The sequence below is a fragment of the Gossypium raimondii genome, chromosome 3 (assembly GCF_025698545.1).
Source record: "Gossypium raimondii isolate GPD5lz chromosome 3, ASM2569854v1, whole genome shotgun sequence".
NCBI lineage: Eukaryota > Viridiplantae > Streptophyta > Magnoliopsida > Malvales > Malvaceae > Gossypium > Gossypium raimondii.
In genome coordinates, this window is record NC_068567.1 from 6182380 (window position 1) to 6200585 (window position 18206).

Genomic DNA, 18206 nt, shown 5'->3' on the forward strand with positions numbered 1-18206 from the left:
TTGTTATGGATAGATTTATGTAATGTGAGATATTTGTGGGAGAATGATTTGTACAATTGAGTTCGATATTGGGGTTGCAATTACTTCTCTATGTAAAGGTAGATTAGGCTTAAGCCAATAGGTGACCCGAACAATTGGTGAATAAAATCATTTATTGAGCGAGGCTTCACAAATGTAAGATTAGGGAATCTGAACTGCATTAACAAATATCATGTGTCAATTATTTTCTTATCTCTTTGACTTATTTGCGCTTTGGATTGATTGTGTAAAACTTTTTAATTCTGCCTAAATTATGTTCTAATAGTTATTAGAACAACATTGTTTTTCAAGTGACTAGTAACCAAGTTTCTCAGTTCCACCAATAATCACATTATCATAATTGGTATGAAGTGCAAACTGAGGTTTTTTCAATATATATTTATCTATCTATACTTATATTAACTATTTGACCAAATTGGTGCCATGGGTCAAGTTGGATACCAATTCAATTGTAAAATTATTAAATTAACCTTTTGTATACAAATTAAGTTATATTTTTATAAGGGTGCTTTTGTCCTTTACATATAATAATTTTTTCAATAAAAAACTAGGTTAAAATATGTTGTAAGTCTTTATACTCTTCATAAATTTGAAATTTAGTCCCTATGCTTTTATTTCCAGTAATTTAGTCCTCTACTTTTCAAATTTCAAAATTCAGGTCTTGTTATTAACCCTATTATTTTTATTAAATATATTAATGTGACATTTAAAAATAAAAAATTCACTTACTAGCCATATAATGAACCTAGATTTACCAAAACAATCTTAACAATGCTAATAGTTAGGCTAGAATTTTGAAATCTGAAAAATAAAAATATAAATTAAATTTCAAATTTATAGAAAGTATAGGGACTAACGACATATTTTAACTTAAAAAATCTGGTATTGGTTGAGAAACATACTAATCATTTTAATACGGAAATTAACGGTGGGTTTTAAATGTAAAATGTCAATGTCAAAACAGCAAAGTACAGCTGTATACTGTTACAGTTTTGTTTGTTTTGCTAATCTGTGTTCTGCTAAACACGTGCGGTTACCTAGTCACACTTTATTACTCTTTCCCGACCCGACAACCAACCAAATTTTTTAGATTTCATTTCTTTTTCATTAAAATTATTTTTATATTAATATTTAAATTAGAATTAAAATTTAAAAATATTTTAACAATTTGATTGAGTCTCTACTAGATTGGCATTAACAGATATGATCATAATTTATAATAAAATTATTCAAAAAATTATTTTAACAAAAATTAAATTTTAACATAATTTAAAATTTAAAATAAATTCTAATCGATGAATAATAAATTTTTTTCAAATTAATAATTCAAACCGTAACTCCCAAAGAAAATCTTATTTGATATTTGATTCAAGTAAGAAATAGCATATTTGTGTTCAAGTTGAAAACAAAACTTCATAAACTTAGCTTCTTCTTCTTCTTCTTTTTGTTATTTTTGAATTCTTTGACATTTAATTTTAAAATTTTATTCAAATTAATTTTAGGACCAAAAGATAATTAAAGTTGTTAAAATTTTAGGCATAATGACTTTTTGGTCCTCTAACTTTATAAAAAACATGTTAGCTCTCTATTTAAATTTTCACCATTTTAACTCTTAAACTTGTGTTATTTATCAAATCACTCAAAAATGGATGGAAAGTTAATTTTCTTGACGTGACATACATGTGGATGACACGTCAGTAATTAATTATTTTTAAAATTTAAAAATTCAAAAAAATATAAAAATAAAAAATTATTTTTTTTAAAATGAACATGCTCGTGAACATTAAACAAACGAACATGAATAGAGATTTGTTGGCTTAAGCTCAATCCATTTACAACCCTAGAGGTGGAACTCCATAAAAAAACTATTAAAACACAAAAGGATTTAATGAGATAATATCCCTTAATATCTTGTTTAAAAACGTAATTGATTTTTATATTTAGCTGACTATTCATTTATGTAGCATTATATATAGAAAAATAAGATTAGGTAAATTTTAATTCATATTAAATATTGTTATTTGAAAATTGATAAAAATAAAATAAACCATTTTTTGTAATTACTATAATTTTTATAAAAATTAAATACAATAACATTAAATAAGTTATAAAATTTATAACATGTTATAAAATGAGAATTTTTAAAAAATTTAAACATATTATAACAGTAATTATTTTAATAATTTGTTTTACCCAATGAATATAATTTTTAAAAAGCAAATAATTTATATGAAAGCTTTAATTGAACATCCAATTTTAATGTAGACTTTTGCAGGTAAGGTTGAATATGGGATATTAGGATTTCAATGTAAAAGTTCATTTGAATTTCCTTAAAATTAATAGATTTATATGGGTAGGTATTATTTCTAAAAGCAATAATCTTGATTTAATTGATGGTATTTGATTAATTATAAAATTATAGTAAATCTTGGATTAAATATTGCATTTAATGTATCATTTATAGATTAGCATGTGTTTAATATTTAAAAATTATATTAATATTTATATATTTGGAACCGATTGGGTTCAATTACATAAAATTTCACCTAAAACTTCACCTTTTTAGTAATTTATGATAATTTTTTCTAATTTAAGCGTAAACTATAAAAATAGCCTCAGATTCTATTTTAGTCACTTATGTTTGAAATGTTACGTTTTAGTCACTTATATTATTATTTTGTTACGAAGTGGACACCCTACCGTTAAACTCAGTTACATCCCTAACGGCAGTCCAAATGGGTTTTAAATGTCAACTTTGATGTCCAGTTGCTAAGATGAAACTAGGTTTTAATTAAATGAATTTAATTTGGACTATCATGTACGACATTCAAATTAGCATTTAAAACTCATTTGGACTGCCACGTAGGACTGCCGTTATGGAGGTAATAGAGCTTAACATAGAGTAACTACTTCGTAATAAAACAATAACATAAGTGACTAAAACATAACAGTTCAAACATAAGTGACTAAAATGTAATCTGAAACAAACAAAAGTGACTATGTTTTTAGTTTACCCTTAATTTAATGAGTACAATTTTTTTTAAAAAAAATTTGATTTTAAAATATATCTTATGAGATATACATGTTATTTTACAATTTTATTGCGAACTTAAAAATTCTTCAGCGGTGTTAGAAAAATTTATACATGTTAACAAAAGTGCAAATTTTATAATAATGTCAAGTTGGTAAAAATATGCTTTTAGAGTTGATTGAATTTTAGCTCAATTGGCATAGGTATTATTATCAATGTAGGAGGACGTGGGTTCAAGAGTGCCAAAATGCATTATCTTCCTATTTATGGATTGGGGAGGGGCTATGAGTAGTTATAGATATTGTGTCAAAAAGAGCCAGATATGATGTCTTATATATATATATATATGTATATATATATAGAATACAAGTTAAAACTCACACATCCACACACTTCACTACTATACAGGCTAACTTATAGATCAAACCCTGGTCTCGTCCATGGATGAACTTACTTTAGCCCATGAACTTACTCATCGAGTTCCAAACAACAAAATGAACCAAACATGATTGTAGAAAGAGACGTTACAATCTAGCAAAACGGAAAGTCGTAGTGAGATGGGAGAGAGGAAAATCAAGGCAAGCTTTAGAAAACAAGTGTGGTGGTAGGCAATGGTAATGAACCCAATAAGAGGCTGAGAAGAATGGTAGTTGTAGTGGTGGTTGTGATTGTAGAAACGAATGCGTGGAGTGAATTTTAGAGTGCTCAAATTGCCAATGGATAAAAAAAGAACTCCCCAAATAAAACGTTTAAACATCTATTTATAGGCCTTGAAAAAAAAAGTTAAAAAAGTAAAAAGATTATGGAGAGAAAGCGGGCATAAACATGCTAAAATTGTGTGTGGTGAGATTAAAAGTGGTTCATTGAATGTGAAAAAATGAAAGGTAATTTGTATAGATAATGGGTATAATGACAATTATATAATGGTTACACTTACTTAAAGCATTTTAGCAATAAAGACTTTGAAGTGCGAATGCATCATTTATTCATTAAATAAATAAGGAGGAAGCACTTGTATTCTAATGAAATATTAAGAAATAAGCTTAACAGTTTCTATATTTGAGTCTTTAAACCATGCTCTCCAAGACATCTAAAAAATTGGAACAACCTAGGAATCTTGCTAGCCTTTCAATGTTGTTCCAACAAAGTTGTTCTCAACATCAAGTTGTTTTCAACGGGATTATTCCTAAAGGTGCTCATATAAGGAATTATATTCCCTAAAACTACAATTAATTGAGCAGTTAGTAATTCCAAACAAGTATTTACAATGATGATATAACATATTCACTAATATACTAAGTAATCTTAAATTTCGATAATTCTATTATCACAAATAATAATATATTTTGTGAACCAAATGCTTAAAAAAGAAGTTAAATCACTATTTGAGGTCCGAACTTTACAACTTATCTTTTAATCTAAGTTAAATTTTAAACTTGATAATTGTTCCCCTATTGGGGCTCGAACTAAACAAATATTCTCACATTAGGCTTTAAATTTTTTTAATTAATCCCTAAACTTACCAGTTATTCCTGTATTAGTATCTTAACTTAACAATTGTTCTTCCGTAGGTACATTACTTAAAAAAATTTACCCCAAACCCCCCTCCTCACCCCCCAAAAAAAGAAAAAAAGGAACCCCAAAGACAAAGAGTTGCCTTAACGTGGAAGATGAAAAGATTCCCTTCTGCAGCTGCTCCACAAAATGTGAAAGATTAGTATAGTTACAATCATTGAACTTTTCTGTACATAACTCCGAATGAAAACGAAAAAGTGTATAAACGACACCGTTTCTGACTATTCATTCATTGTCCCAAGTTTCCCACCCACCCACCCACGCTCCTGCTCCCCACGCGCCATCAAAGGAATTATTTACATGTGAAAAAAGAAAATCAAAAGTGAAGCCCAATTAAATATATATAAAAAATAATTAAAAAAAGCCAAAAAATCTGACCCACGAAAATCACAGCTCTTTGTTGTGACTTTGTGTCTGCCGTTTTTTTTTCATATTTTATTTTTAAGGTTTTTTTTTTCTTTTCAAGAAGAAGAAAAAAAGTGTTTAACAAATTTCTGGAGACAGGGACCGTAATACAAACTCGACACCGCGACGCGGAACGAGTCAATCCTGAGTCGGCGGCACTCGTCGATCACTTCAATCTCGATCGTCTGATCATCGATATCTCTCTGATCGTGAGTTTAATGAAAAATAAAGCAACAAAAAAAAAGAAAATAAAAGAAATATTAATTAACAAATTTTGTTTAATTGATTGATTAAAATGGGATTGTTTGTGTAATTTCTTTTTTGTCTTTTAATTTGATAGGGTTCCGTTGATATTGGGAGATTTCCTTTCTGGGTTTTTTCTTTTCTTTTAAAAACAAAAGGTTAAATCTCGGTGATGGTTGATTTTTGGAAAGGTGGGGAATTTGGAGGGTAAGGGGTTAAGGTTTTTGCGAGTTTAGGGTTAGGGTTTTTGGGGACGGTGGGTTTGGAGATGGATGAAAATTCTGATCTTGAAGAAGGAGAAGCTTGCTTTCATGAAGATGAAGGCGACAATATTAACCCTGATACCGCCTTCTCTTACATTGTAAGGGTCTAATTTTTGTTAGTTCTTTTCTTTGAGAAAAATCCAATTATTTTAACACCTGTTCTCTTTTTCTGAAACTTGGTGTTGTATTAAGCTTCAGTTAATGCCATTTGATTAAGCATTTATGATACTTTGTAGGCAATGCAATTGTATTAAGCTTTGTTGCAAGGAATGGGTAATCTGAAATTAAGCTTAGTTTTGGTTTTGATTAAGCATAATGGGCAATATGCTTATCAGAATAAGTTGTGACTCTCTATGTGCATTGGAGTTCTATGAGTCTTTAAGTTGAGTTTGTATGTGGTATATGCCCATTGATTCACTAATACATTTTTTGGTTGAGAAATGATGAGAGTGATGATATCAACTGTTGATGAGCGATGAGAATTTTCACGACTTTGCACCTTTAGAACACAAAAGTGTTATTTTGACATACTTTTATATCCAAATACTTGGTTTAGCTAGGTTAGTTTCTCGTCACCAGGAATGTTAGAAAACGACTAGAAGAATATGTTTTAAAAGGCTGTTTAATGCCTTTGTGCAGTTTATAGATAGTTATGCAATGTGATGATATTGATAATGCTAAACAAGATACACCATTGTCAAATCATTTCCATTTTGTTAAAAGTTGAAGTCAGGTTACTTTCTTACTAATAATTTATTGACATTATTTTAGAAAGCCGAGGCATGGAAAAGAAAGTAAGTAATAGGCTGATTTTCATAACGTACTTGTTTTGTCCTCTGGCAAAATTTGCTGCATGATGCTAAGTTCCTTGCCTGGATGATCTCTGAAACTTCCTCAACATTTGGAAAATTTATGTTGATACTGTTGGTTGAATGCTCAATGAAATGTGATTAACTGTATTTCTTAATTTATTTAATCTAGTTCATATTTGAAATGTTAAACTATAATTGGTTCATATTTTATTGTTAAGCTCCTGAAAAGAATGAACTTCTAGATGCTTATAACAGTTGGCTTGTTGTGCCTGTTATAGATGTACTTCAATCTGGTCCATATATCAATTTTAATTTACACAAACTTTCAAAATTCTCTATGTTATTCCATTACTAATATGGGATTTTATGTCTTGAAGGATGAGAAGATTAAAAACGTTTTGGGCCATTTTCAAAAAGTTTTTGAAGGTGGAGTTTCAGCAGAAAATTTGGGTAAGTGGTTGTTTGCAGTTTTAGCAAATGTTAGGTTATATTACAAGCTTAATGATTTTCATTGAAGATGATGATTTGAGCTTAAATTACCTTTTTCAGGGGCAAAATTTGGGGGGTATGGCTCATTTTTACCTACCTATGAACGTTCGCCTCCAAGATTGTCACGTCCAAAGACACCACTGAGAAACTCAAGCATATCAGGGTCAACCAATAATTTGTCTATGGAGGTATATGGACAATATTCTTGCTATAGTTTGGTCATTTCTTCGGAAGATGTCCATAGCTGTTGCTTTGACAACTTAATAAAATTCTAGTTTACTTGAGTGCTGTGGATTGTGTTACCATACAGGGTGCATCTCAGAATTTGAAAGCCCCACCAAATGCACCCTCAACCGGGAGACCAGGGAATACCTCCTGCCCAAGTGGCAATATTGCAGCTAAACATGATTCACGTTTGACTTCTGCTCAAGTTGCTGAGAAGTCTATCTTGAAGGATGAGAGTTTTAACAGAGCAGGGATTCCAAGTGACCAGAAGACATTGAAGTTTCGGATTAAAATGGGGTCTGATAAAAAAGCACAAAAAATTGCTGCAATCTATAGTGGTCTTGGGCTTGATTATTCTCCTTCGTCATCACTGGGGAACAGTCCTGATGAAAGTGGAGGAACATTGATGATATCTCAAGAAACCACTAGTGAATCACCCACTAGAATTCTTCAGGTAGAGGTTTCTCTTGGTTGTTTTCAGGTCTTCATATGAACTAAAGAAGGATGGATTGATATTTTGTGCCTTTAAACAGGTTATGACTTCCAATCATGTCCCTGGTGGTGTGCTCATATCTCCACTTCATGACAGCCTGCTATGGTTTTTAAGAAAGGAAAAGGAAAGGCCTTCTAGAGAGAATAAATCTACCTCATTGCTTAAGGCATGTCAAGAACATCCTTCTGTGTTAGTAGATAAGTCCATTATGGGTAATAAAAAACAATTAAATGAGAAGAAGACAAAATTTTTAATTGAAAAAAGTGAAGAGCTGGAGGAATCAAATAACGTAAATCGCAGGACTGTTGAAAGTGGAAAGACATTGCTCATAAAAAAGAAGCATGAAAATGAGATTGCAGGAGGGGAGTCATTGCCCAATGACTTGAAACCCACAGCTCTATCTAATTCAGTGAATATTGCTATGGAAGCCACTGCTAGGGTCTGTGATGTCGCTGCTGAAGCTAATCTGAATGCATCGAAAGGTAGATTGTTGTCCTCTGACTCTGCAAAGGAAGATTCTTTGGAGTCAATATCTGGAAGGAGCAGAACGAGTGGCAAGAAAAAGAAGCGGGATAAGCGGAGTAGTTTAGATGGAAACGGTTGGGAACAGAGTGTAGTGAATTTCAATAAGAATGCTTCAGTCGACCTAGGAGACAATGTTGGGAGCAAGGAAGATTCAAAAACAAAGGTTGGTCAGGTAGCTACATTTCGTGTACAAAATAAAATAAATATTCCCTCCAAGAAGGAAAAGACATTGGCTGAGGGAAAGAGGTCAAAAGGTAGCAAAAATAATGGAGAAGTTGCTGATTCAATGAAGGAAAGCTTGAGACTTGATGTGGGTGCAACACTTAAAGATACTGTTAGTTCTTGTCAAGGTTTCCCTTCAGGTAAAGATAAAATTCAGAAGTTGAAGCTGCAGAAGGATATGAAGAAGGTCCAAGATAATCATAGAGATTCACTGGAAACAAATTCTGGACAGAAGAGTGATCGAATGGAGCCAACAATGAGGCATTTTCAGAATAGGCCAAAAGGTTATGGTCCAATGGATTTTGAGATGGAGCAGAATGGCTATTTGGATAAGTCAAAGGTAATATTCAGTGGTAGAACAGTTAATAACCAGCTGTTGGGAGTGGATGTTCCAGGTGTGGTTCCTCACCTCAATGATAAGACACTTGCCTCTCAGACAGCTGCACCAGCTGCAACTGCTCCTGTGTTGATAGAAGAAAATTGGGTTCAGTGTGATCGTTGTCACAAGTGGCGACTCTTGCCTTTTGATACTAGACCAGAACAACTTCCTGAGAAGTGGTTGTGTAGCATGCTTGATTGGCTGTAAGTTCCTTAGATAAGCATCTAATAAAGTTTTCTTTGAATATGCCGGTCTCTTTTGTTTAAGTACATGCTATGTGCGTGTTTATGTTATTGTGTGCACATGGTGCTTGCAATGATTAGAAAAACCTGGTCAATTATAGGTACATTTATAGATGCATTGTCTATGTGTGTGAACATGGATTTATATTTTGCTTTTGCTGATTTCTGTTGCTGACATCATTGTGTAGACCAAGAATGAACCGGTGTGACATTAGTGAGGAGGAGACAACAAAAGCTCTCAATGCATTTTACCAGCTTCCAGTAGCTGAAAATCAAAATAACCCACAAAATCATGCAAATGGAACTACGTCACTAGTTTCTTCAGCTCACCTTCAACATCTTGATCAGAACAACTCAAGTTTCAATTCTCAGGCTTTATCTATTAAAGGAAAGAAGAACCATGCCCTCAAGGAAGTGCAGAAATCAGGTGGCAGTGGCCCGAATCAGATGTCAACCTCTAAAAAGAAATACAAGCAGCAGGAATCTTTGAAACGTAGGAGCATAAATGACATGGCTCAGGCCCCTGTTGAATCATTTGTCATGAAGAAATCTGCCTTTGAAGAGAAAGAAAGGCTTCTAGTTGGAGGTATTTATTTGATATTACAGCATAAGTTTTACTAGCAGCTGGACTTCTATATTAAGTTTATTGTTAATTCATATTGTCATCGTTTGATTGTAGGTGAGACCAAGAAAGCAAAGATGAAAAACAAGAGGGAGTCTGGTCTGTATGAATATGAAGGTTCAAAGAAAAGCAGAACAGAAGTAACATCCACTGCCGAAAAACATCAGAGTACTAACTTAGACAACAGAACGCTGGGCCTTAATTCAAGCACTACCTTGCCAACTCAAGCAAATGGAAGAAGCGTTCAAAATTCCAGTGGGTGCTCTAATTCTGGGGGTGTAAAGCATGATATTAAAGAAAAAACAGTAGCTTCTTTGAAGAAACTTGTGGATCAAACTCAGGCTTCATCAGATGCTGGATCATTAGACATGAGAATATGCGATAAAAGGGCTCCTGTGAAGAAAAGGAAATTGGACTGGCAGGACAGTCAAAATGGGAATGAGTTATGTATGAAGGAAGAAAGTAGTGAGAGTGGATTTAGGAATGAAAAGAAGTTACGGTTTTCAAAGATTGAGGGGAAGCAGTCCAATAGAAATGATGGAGATGGTGTGTCAAACAGGAAAAGTATGGATCATTCAATTGGTGGCATTGAAGAAGCCAGAAGTATTGATAGGGTCCAACAATCAAGTAAGCACAAGAAGAAGTCCTCATCTCTAAAAGTTTTGGATGGCCTTGATTCATCGAGAAGGGATTCTGGAACTGGACAAATTTTGATAGCAGCAACTTCTAGCTCTTCAAAGGTTTCCGGTTCTCGTAAAACCAGAGCAAACTTTGAAGAAGCAAGGGGTTCGCCAGTTGAATCAGTTTCTTCATCTCCAATGAGGACCTCATATCCAGAAAAGCTTGCAACAACTGGTTCAGGGAAGGATGCTGCAAATAGTGGCATTCCTTCATGTGGCAATCTTAGAAGATGTTGGAACGGGGAAGGCACTTTTGAGCTTGCTCAATCTGGTACAGAAACGAAAGAGAAAGTGTCGGGTGATTTTAATTCTAGATCCCATAAATCTTCTACCTTGGATTATCGGGATAGAGATTCTATTTGCAAAATCAGCATTAGAAATAAACCTTCTTCTAGGTTGGGGAATAGCCATTTGCTCAATGGTGATTCTCATTCTGCAGAAACTGTGCAGCATACTGTAGACCATTCCCATAGTGAGGATAGACTGAACAAGGAGTGTGGTGGCAATGCATTATTTTCTCAGAAATCTGACGATGTTTCTAATTCACAGGCAAAAGACTGTAAAAGAAGTTCTGCTGTAGATAAAATGAAGGGTTCTAATCTAACAGAGGAACAGGAGGATATGTGTTCCAGAAAGAGCATGAATTACCAATCAGATGTTGTCAAGAGTCATGCATGTCTTCAAGAAACATTTGTTGATTGCAAACGCAATTTGCATAAATCTAGCGAGGATGAGCAGAGATCTTATGGAAAGAAGAATCCTTCAGGACAACCATCAAGTGATAGTAGAATAGGGACCCAGCTGAATATAAAACATGATAAATTTGATGTAAAATCTGCTGCTCCATTCTGCACAAAGGGGAACGTTGCCCCTGAGCAAAATGTGACCCAGGATTTTAGTGGGCAAACTGAAGTAATGCAAGCAGAGGTAAAAAGTGGAATGTCAAAATCATCCTTGCATTTTGAAACTGAAAGTTGTCAAGAAAGAAAAGGTCATCGAACAGTACCAGAAGCACAAGAGAGAGCTGTCTATGATGGGGTTCCAGTTAATGCCTCTTCCAGAGTCAATGTGTCAAAGGCTTTGAAACAGCCTGGAAAAGCTGCTGGCAGCAAGAATGGTTCTGCCCATGATTTGGGACAGCAGATGCCTGATTTGCATGTGGTCAGAAACCTCAATGCTTGCAGTCCTGTGAGAGTAAAGTCCTCCAGCCTGACAGTAACTGATGCCCTGAATGATGCTCAAGGACTTAGAAATTATGCTGATCGTCTTAAGGTTTTCTTTCAGATTTTGTTCTTACATTGATATGCCGCTTTCATAAAAGTTCTGACAGAAATTATTTCGCCATTCTAACTGTTACTACCATTTCACTGTCCTCTTTCAGAGTTCTGGTTTTGTTTTTGAAAGCAATGAGATTTACTTCCAAGCTGCTCTTAAGTTTCTTGGTGTCGCTGCCCTTTTAGAGGCTAGCAATAGTGAGAGTGGCAGACATGACATGAACCATTTGCAAGTGTATGGCACTGCCACTAAACTTTGCGAGTAAGTGAATGTTTCATAAGTGACGGGAAACGAGTGTTTCTTGAACTTCAGTAGATTTCATCTTTTTTTTGGTTTATATTTATATTAGGAGTGCTTATATATACCTGTATCTTTCTCTATGCTAAAATTGTCAAGTTCACAGAATGTGTGCCAAAGAATATGAAAGACGCCAAGAAATGGCTACTGCTGCTTTGTCCTATAAATGTGTAGAGGTAGCATACATGAGGATTGTTTACTGCAAACATTCTGCTAGCAGCAGAGACCTGAAAGAGTTGCAAGGAACTGTACAGATGGTTCCCCAAGGTAAGAAGCTGTGTGATGGATATATGCTTAGTCTTTTTTCTGTCTCTCCATGATGTATTGCAAATCCCTCTAGATGGTGTTAGTCTTCTATTTTGTGATGTTTCATTTTAAAATGTGAATTGTGTGCAATATAAGTGGTGTTGTCTATGGTGCAGGAGCTCTGCGACTGTGATTTATTTATTTGAGGCAGTCGGTAGTGCATGTGGTCATTTAGGTTCCATTTGAAGCCATGTAAATATTTCATATTTAGTTTTCCCTCTCAATGTGAGCCCTCATGGGGCTCGTGCCCCTATATTGTACTTGCATATCATGCTTTAAGGAGTCTTAACATAAAGTATTCACTGTAAATAGATACCTCTTCTTTCGGTTGAGATGCAACTTCAGTCGCACGAAATTGTTTCTTCCATGCTAATTAGTAGTCCCATGTTGCAATGCTCTGAGATTAGCTACCTCACATCTTTCAAATGGCTTCTTTCAGGTGAATCTCCATCATCTTCCATATCAGATGTTGATAATAACTTAAATAACCAAGCAACTGCGGATAAGGCTCCATTAGCGAAGGGTAATGCTTCATATGTTGCTGGAACCCATGCCCTTGTTGCTAGAAACCGTCCAAGTTTTGGTCGGTTGCTTGACTTCGTAAGTTAATTCTGTCTGAAAGCGCCAATCTCCCCCCCTTCCTCGCTTCATTATTATTTTCTATGTTTTATTAAGCATCGATTATGCCTATAAAATATTCTTTTCTCCTTGAATGTTCCTTGGTAGTTGAAAACCAATTATATGAACTTGTAAAGTAGTTATGAGGTGGTTGGAGATGGATATTTGTGAATTTGGTGGAAATAAGATTGTGTCGAAAAGGATAATGACTAATGAGTGTACCTAGCGGGTAGCACCGGCCATGCAGTACAGATTTGCATTTCTGATTAGGGTTTTTTTGTAGTATTGGTCTTTCTTAACTTGCTGGTAGGAGAACTAAACTTTTGATTATTCGAAGGATTATTTGATGCCCCTGCTATATTATTTTCCTAGGAAGTCTGTTCACTTGTTTTTTTTTTCACTGTCCAATAGATTGGGTGTTAACAGCCTGGGCAGGCTTGTTGGTAGATTTAGTGTCAGGTGTTTTGCTTCTTAAATAGTGCTTGCAATATAGAACAAAGGAAGTTTCCTAAGTCTGCACGATGATTGTTATTGTAAATAGTGCTTGGTAAGAATTTCCTGTCTCTCAATGTCTATGTTAGCTGATTAGGTGGTTCAAGTAGGTAAATGTATTAATATGTTAATCTTCTGCAGACACAGGATGTAAGTTCTGCAATGGAGGCTTCAAGAAAATCTCTAACATGTTTCATGGCTGCTACTTCATCCCTGGAAGCAGCACAAAATATCGAGTGTATTACTTCAGTTAGAAAGGTGATTGATTTCAGCTTCCAGGATGTGGATGAACTTGCATGTTTGGTTGAGCAGGCAATGCAGGCCATAAGTCGTTCTGATTTAGGCAGTACTAGAGATTAAGCTACCCTTGTATATATATTCGTGTTTTTTCGGTTTATAACCCCCCAACATGCATTGGAGAAGAAAGGTGGATGACTTAGACCTGCATTTGGGAACGAGCAAAGATGTGAGGGGCCCAATAGCCTATTGCCTCAGTGTACATGTGTATAAAGTGAGATTGATTTGCAAATTTTGTAATGTATATTTTTGATGTTCACTTTCTTCTCATTGATAAGAGCACAGGCATGCTCACATTTTAAAGTTTTTCTGGGTTGGCAAAGAGGGTAAAAAATCTAGCTTGTTCAGCAAGAGATTCAGAGTTCCATGTAAGATATTAGTTCCATATAGTACTATAATTTTTTTCGCTCCATTGCTTTGGGGCAGGAGGAAAACAAAGTATATATAGAGTTTAGAAATCTTTAGGCAACCATTTTGAAGAGGTTGGAACACTGATATCCCAATAACAGTTCTCTGTTCTGTTTATAATTTATTTCAAAATTTCTATTGGAAGGTTCTTGTCTATCTTTATTGTTGCTTGAGGAGCAGCAAGTTTCAATCATATAGAAACATCTGCATTTCCATGTATCGTGTTTGTTCTCATCATCCAATGCATGGATCAGATTCATCAGTCTGTTTCTTCTCTTTCAATTCACTTTCATGAACAGACATCAATTCATATTCAACAATCTGTAGCCATTTCAAGAAGGAAAATAAAAAAGTCAGTGACAGGGGCCTGTATTACATGAGTGCGATGTGTCCGACACAGGACAGGTACTGTCAAACTAGAGACAAACCTCGAGTAACTTCTTATGGCTTGTGCTCTGCAGATAACAACAAACTGTGTCTCTTTCATGTTTCAAGCAACATTCAACCTAAATTTTCATCATCAAAAAGCAAAGAGATTGATCAAACAGGGAGTTTTAGATATGTCCGTGACCGTAATTTAAATCCGTACCTTAAGCATGTAATCCTTGTAAGATTCAGTTTTTAACCATTTAGATGCCTTGGTGGAATAAAATGAAGCAGTAGCTTTAAACATGTCACCTTCAAAGTCTTGTTCATAGTATTTCATAGAGCCTTGCCCAACATCTACATAGATACCCACAATGTTCCTTATCAGAGCTTGATCGATACCTTCACCTTCACGCTCTCGATCAATCTCAAGATTCAAAGAACAACATTAAGGAAAGATCAGTCTCGAAACCCCTCATGATAAACGTGATATGAACCAAAACATGAAATCTAAAACAGAAGAAATGCAGATCATACCAGGGACAATACAGCATCTTTGATTTCATGATTGAATTCCCCAAATACCTTCACAAAAACAACAAAATATATGTATAGGACTTTGTTGATTTGGCATTAAGAATCTATCTATATAAAAGAATTTAGGACTAACCAAATTGTAGAAAGCTAAAAGAGTAGATTGTTCTAGTGGAGGAAGCTTCCTGCAAGGAACAAAGTATCTATCCAAAAAGCGAAAGAATCTAGTAATCCATCTGGTCATAACTTTGTGATTTGACCATCTTTGCTCTATTTCTTTCACCAAAGCTTCATCTTTTTTCCCTTGCAATGATGGCCAAACCTGGTAATAATATAACAAATATATATAAATACAACCCACAAATGTAAAAGTTGCCTTCGGGTGCAGATTAATGATAAAATCCATTTTACCTTGCTAGTGATGTAGTGTTTGAGAAAATTGTGGTACTTGTCATATAATACCTCAGAATTTCCGCCTCTCCGGTTTGGCTTACACAATTCAAATACAATTCTAGCCATTAGGTAAGGAAAACCCATCTCTTTAGAGATTTGGTTCGAATTTCAATGAAAAACAAAACCTTAAATTAAAGAAAAAGGATACGAGTACATACGCATGTACTCTTCAGATGAAAAACGATGGACTTTTTTTATCATCATCATTGCCTTCTATGATGTTAATCAATTTGTTAATTCCATGTTGAAGCACAGCCCATCCTTGTTCAACCTCCATGATGCACTGTTGATGATGATCTTCGGTACCCGCCATGGTTTTTAAGGGAACCAAACTGAGATCAGTCTTTAAAAACAGCTTTTATATATATATATATATATATATATATATATATATATATAGCATTGACTTCAAGAGTTTGATTTTTTTTCTTTTCAAATGTGGCAGCTAAAAACATTGGAATATTATAGGGTAAACTCTAACATGATTAAATTTACGCTTTGATCACTTAATTTTAAAGTTATAAAAAAGTCATTAAATTATTTAAAAGTTTTCATTTAAATCAATGAGTTGTTAAAACCGCTACTGCAAGCAAAAGCTCTCATTCCTCTTTTCCTTTACAGTTTAATTTTTTTAATTCAATAATTTTAAACTTCACGAATTTGTGAACTAAAATCTAAATAACTTTTTTTCCTTTGACATTGACTATCAAATCGACTTGAATATAAAATATATTCTTCTACTCATCGATGGGTACCGATCATCTAATTGTCGCTTAAAATTTGTTAGCCGAACTTTTTTTTTTAAAAAACCCCTTGACTTAAACAAAAACTTTCAATGACTTAAATGAAAATTTTTGAATAATTCAATGGCCATTTCTAATTTTTTTAAGTCGAATGATCAAAATGTAAACTTATTAATAATTTAATAACCTTAAGTGTAGTTTAGCCAATATTATATTGGTATATCTACGTGTCTAGAAATAAAATAGGTACTGTAAGGCTAAAGGCCCTGTTGATGTTGTTGTGTTTTTCCTTACTTATAATATATTTTTGGCATAATGACTTATTTAGCCCTTCATCTTTATAAAAAATATCATTTTAGCCCTCTATTTAATTTTTTTGTCTCTTTTAACCTTTGAACTTGCATTGTGTAACACCCCTCATTCATCCTGACGATTGCTACTAATGGGAGATGCCACCGAAGCATGAACGTGTAAGAAATCTTTATTTTATTTGAGGATTTAGGGTTTAAAATATTTTTATAAAATAATTGAAATATGTTTTATACAATTGAAAGCTTTAAAAACAATTTAAAATTTGTTTTGAGTTAATCGAAGGTGATCGAAATCCCAAACGGCTCCGAAAGGTCAAAACTTGAAAAAAATGCAAGGTTGCTACAACGGCACGATGTCGTGACGAGGAATTTATGATGTTGCGATGTGACTGACTGAGTTAATATGGCCACAACGATGGGAATGTGAAGTTGCGATGTTGCTGTAGCATCCCTAACATCCCCTGAAATGAGAACAATGTCAATTCAGGTTGGCACGTGTTAAAATTTTTCAAAGTAAAAAAAATAAAAATTTTAAAATTAGTGGAGAAGATAGTTGAATATTAAAAGAAATTACAAAGGCTTTTGAATTAAGGAAAAATTAATTTAAGGTATGGACTAAATCGTAAAAGTGTGAGAAGTATTGGGCTATAGTATAAAAACTTAGAAATAAGAAATGATTGAATTTGATACATGGGAAGAAAGAGGAAAGACTTGAAAAGTAATTTGACCATGGAAGTACAAAAGAAGTGGATGAGATTGAGAGTGAATAAACACCATTTGTTGGTCATGATGATGATTTGATTTTTATTAAATATTGTTAATAAATTTAATAATACAAAAAGATGATAGAAATTTTTTTTATATGGAAAGATGTAGAAGCAGAAAGAAAAGTCGACTTTTATAATTTTTTCCCTTCTTTCCCACTTCTCTCTCTCATCTCCCTTTTTTATTTCATTTTCATTTTCTTTCAATTTAGTCCCTCTTACCATATTCACCTCCCTTAAGCTTTAACTTTCAAATTTCCACCATAGATTTTAAGTGAAATCAATAGAACAACTCCACAGTAAGCTCATTTTCTTGTAAAGCTAGCTAATATTCATTTTGGAGGAGAAATAAAAGTGAAGGAAATTTAGGGATTTTGAGAAAGGTTAAGGTAAGAATGATAAGGTTTTCTTATAGGACTTCATGTTTATCTCATCAAATGTATGGAAATAGTATGTGATTTTTGTTTTGATATTGAATATTATATATGTGTTGTGTAAATGAAGAGAGAGAAGAGAAGTGAACCTCAAGTTGGTGACAAGAGCAAAGAAATAACAAATGAGTGAAGGAAAAAAGAAGGGTTCATTCCAAGCATTTTGGTGTAAATATATCAAGAATTTTACTTTATATAAAGTAAAACTTAAATGAAAAATTGATAAATTATTTTAAAAATTTTCATGGGATTTATTTATATATGAGAATGATGATTTGAATTATGGAAATCATTTGAAAGATGAATTGTATTTTTATAATGAATTGAAAAGTGTATGTGTAGTGAATTTAGAGAGAAGGACTAAATTGAAAATAGTGTAAAAGTTAGAAAGGTGATATAAATATTGATATGAAGTTTATAAGTGAAATTTTAAATGGTGATGAAATAGATGCCAAGTGAAATTTAATGATTGTTGATTCCATTTAGATAAGGATTAAGTCGTAAAAATAGTAAAGTTTGAATTGTTTTTATCGTTGACAAAATGTAATAGAATGGTATAATTCAAATGCCCATTTAGAAAAAAATAAGAACTAGTAGGATACAAGTGGCATGCCATTAGGAAAATTACTATGCTCGCAAGTGATAGTGGCACTACGGTGCAAGTGA

At 33.4% G+C, this 18206-nt stretch overlaps 2 protein-coding genes across 4 annotated transcripts; one reads left to right on the forward strand and one right to left on the reverse strand.

The window, feature by feature from the left end:
- Window positions 1–5097: 5097 nt before the first annotated feature.
- On the forward strand, window positions 5098–14082 carry LOC105796825 (cysteine-tryptophan domain-containing zinc finger protein 7). 2 transcript variants are annotated; one of them, XM_012626650.2, is made up of 12 exons: window positions 5098–5259; window positions 5391–5654; window positions 6746–6818; window positions 6918–7045; window positions 7168–7536; window positions 7616–8904; window positions 9132–9529; window positions 9623–11517; window positions 11627–11781; window positions 11924–12084; window positions 12563–12723; window positions 13375–14082. In XM_012626650.2, the coding sequence occupies exons 2-12, from the start codon at window positions 5562–5564 to the stop codon at window positions 13591–13593; spliced, it is 4941 nt and encodes a 1646-aa protein (XP_012482104.1). In that variant the 5' UTR covers window positions 5098–5259; window positions 5391–5561; the 3' UTR covers window positions 13594–14082. The 2 variants fall into 2 exon arrangements, with proteins under 2 accessions (XP_012482104.1, XP_012482105.1); XM_012626651.2 differs by lacking the exons at window positions 12563–12723; window positions 13375–14082 and having other exon boundaries at window positions 11917–12078.
- Window positions 13893–15629, reverse strand: LOC105796826 (cullin-1). 2 transcript variants are annotated; one of them, XM_052628045.1, is made up of 7 exons: window positions 15440–15629; window positions 15250–15349; window positions 14975–15160; window positions 14842–14889; window positions 14528–14731; window positions 14367–14444; window positions 13893–14259 (listed from the first exon to the last, which is right to left on the reverse strand). In XM_052628045.1, the coding sequence occupies exons 1-7, from the start codon at window positions 15496–15498 to the stop codon at window positions 14173–14175; spliced, it is 762 nt and encodes a 253-aa protein (XP_052484005.1). In that variant the 5' UTR covers window positions 15499–15629; the 3' UTR covers window positions 13893–14172. The 2 variants fall into 2 exon arrangements, with proteins under 2 accessions (XP_052484005.1, XP_012482107.1); XM_012626653.2 differs by having other exon boundaries at window positions 15250–15629.
- Window positions 15630–18206: the final 2577 nt, after the last annotated feature.

Excerpts from the sequence above, each read along its gene's own strand:
- LOC105796826 (XM_052628045.1), bottom strand. The coding sequence starts at position 15,498 with ATGATGATGATAAAAAAAGTCCATCGTTTTTCATCTGAAGAGTACATG. Across the intron at positions 15,350-15,439 it reads GAGTACATGCGTATGTACTC|AATTGTATTTGAATTGTGTA; the intron begins GTATCCTTTTTC and ends CCTAATGGCTAG. Across the intron at positions 14,260-14,366 it reads GCCATAAGAAGTTACTCGAG|ATTGTTGAATATGAATTGAT; the intron begins GTTTGTCTCTAG and ends AAATGGCTACAG.
- LOC105796825 (XM_012626650.2), top strand. The coding sequence starts at position 5,562 with ATGGATGAAAATTCTGATCTTGAAGAAGGAGAAGCTTGCTTTCATGAA. Across the intron at positions 7,046-7,167 it reads CCAATAATTTGTCTATGGAG|GGTGCATCTCAGAATTTGAA; the intron begins GTATATGGACAA and ends GTTACCATACAG. Across the intron at positions 12,085-12,562 it reads TGTACAGATGGTTCCCCAAG|GTGAATCTCCATCATCTTCC; the intron begins GTAAGAAGCTGT and ends GGCTTCTTTCAG.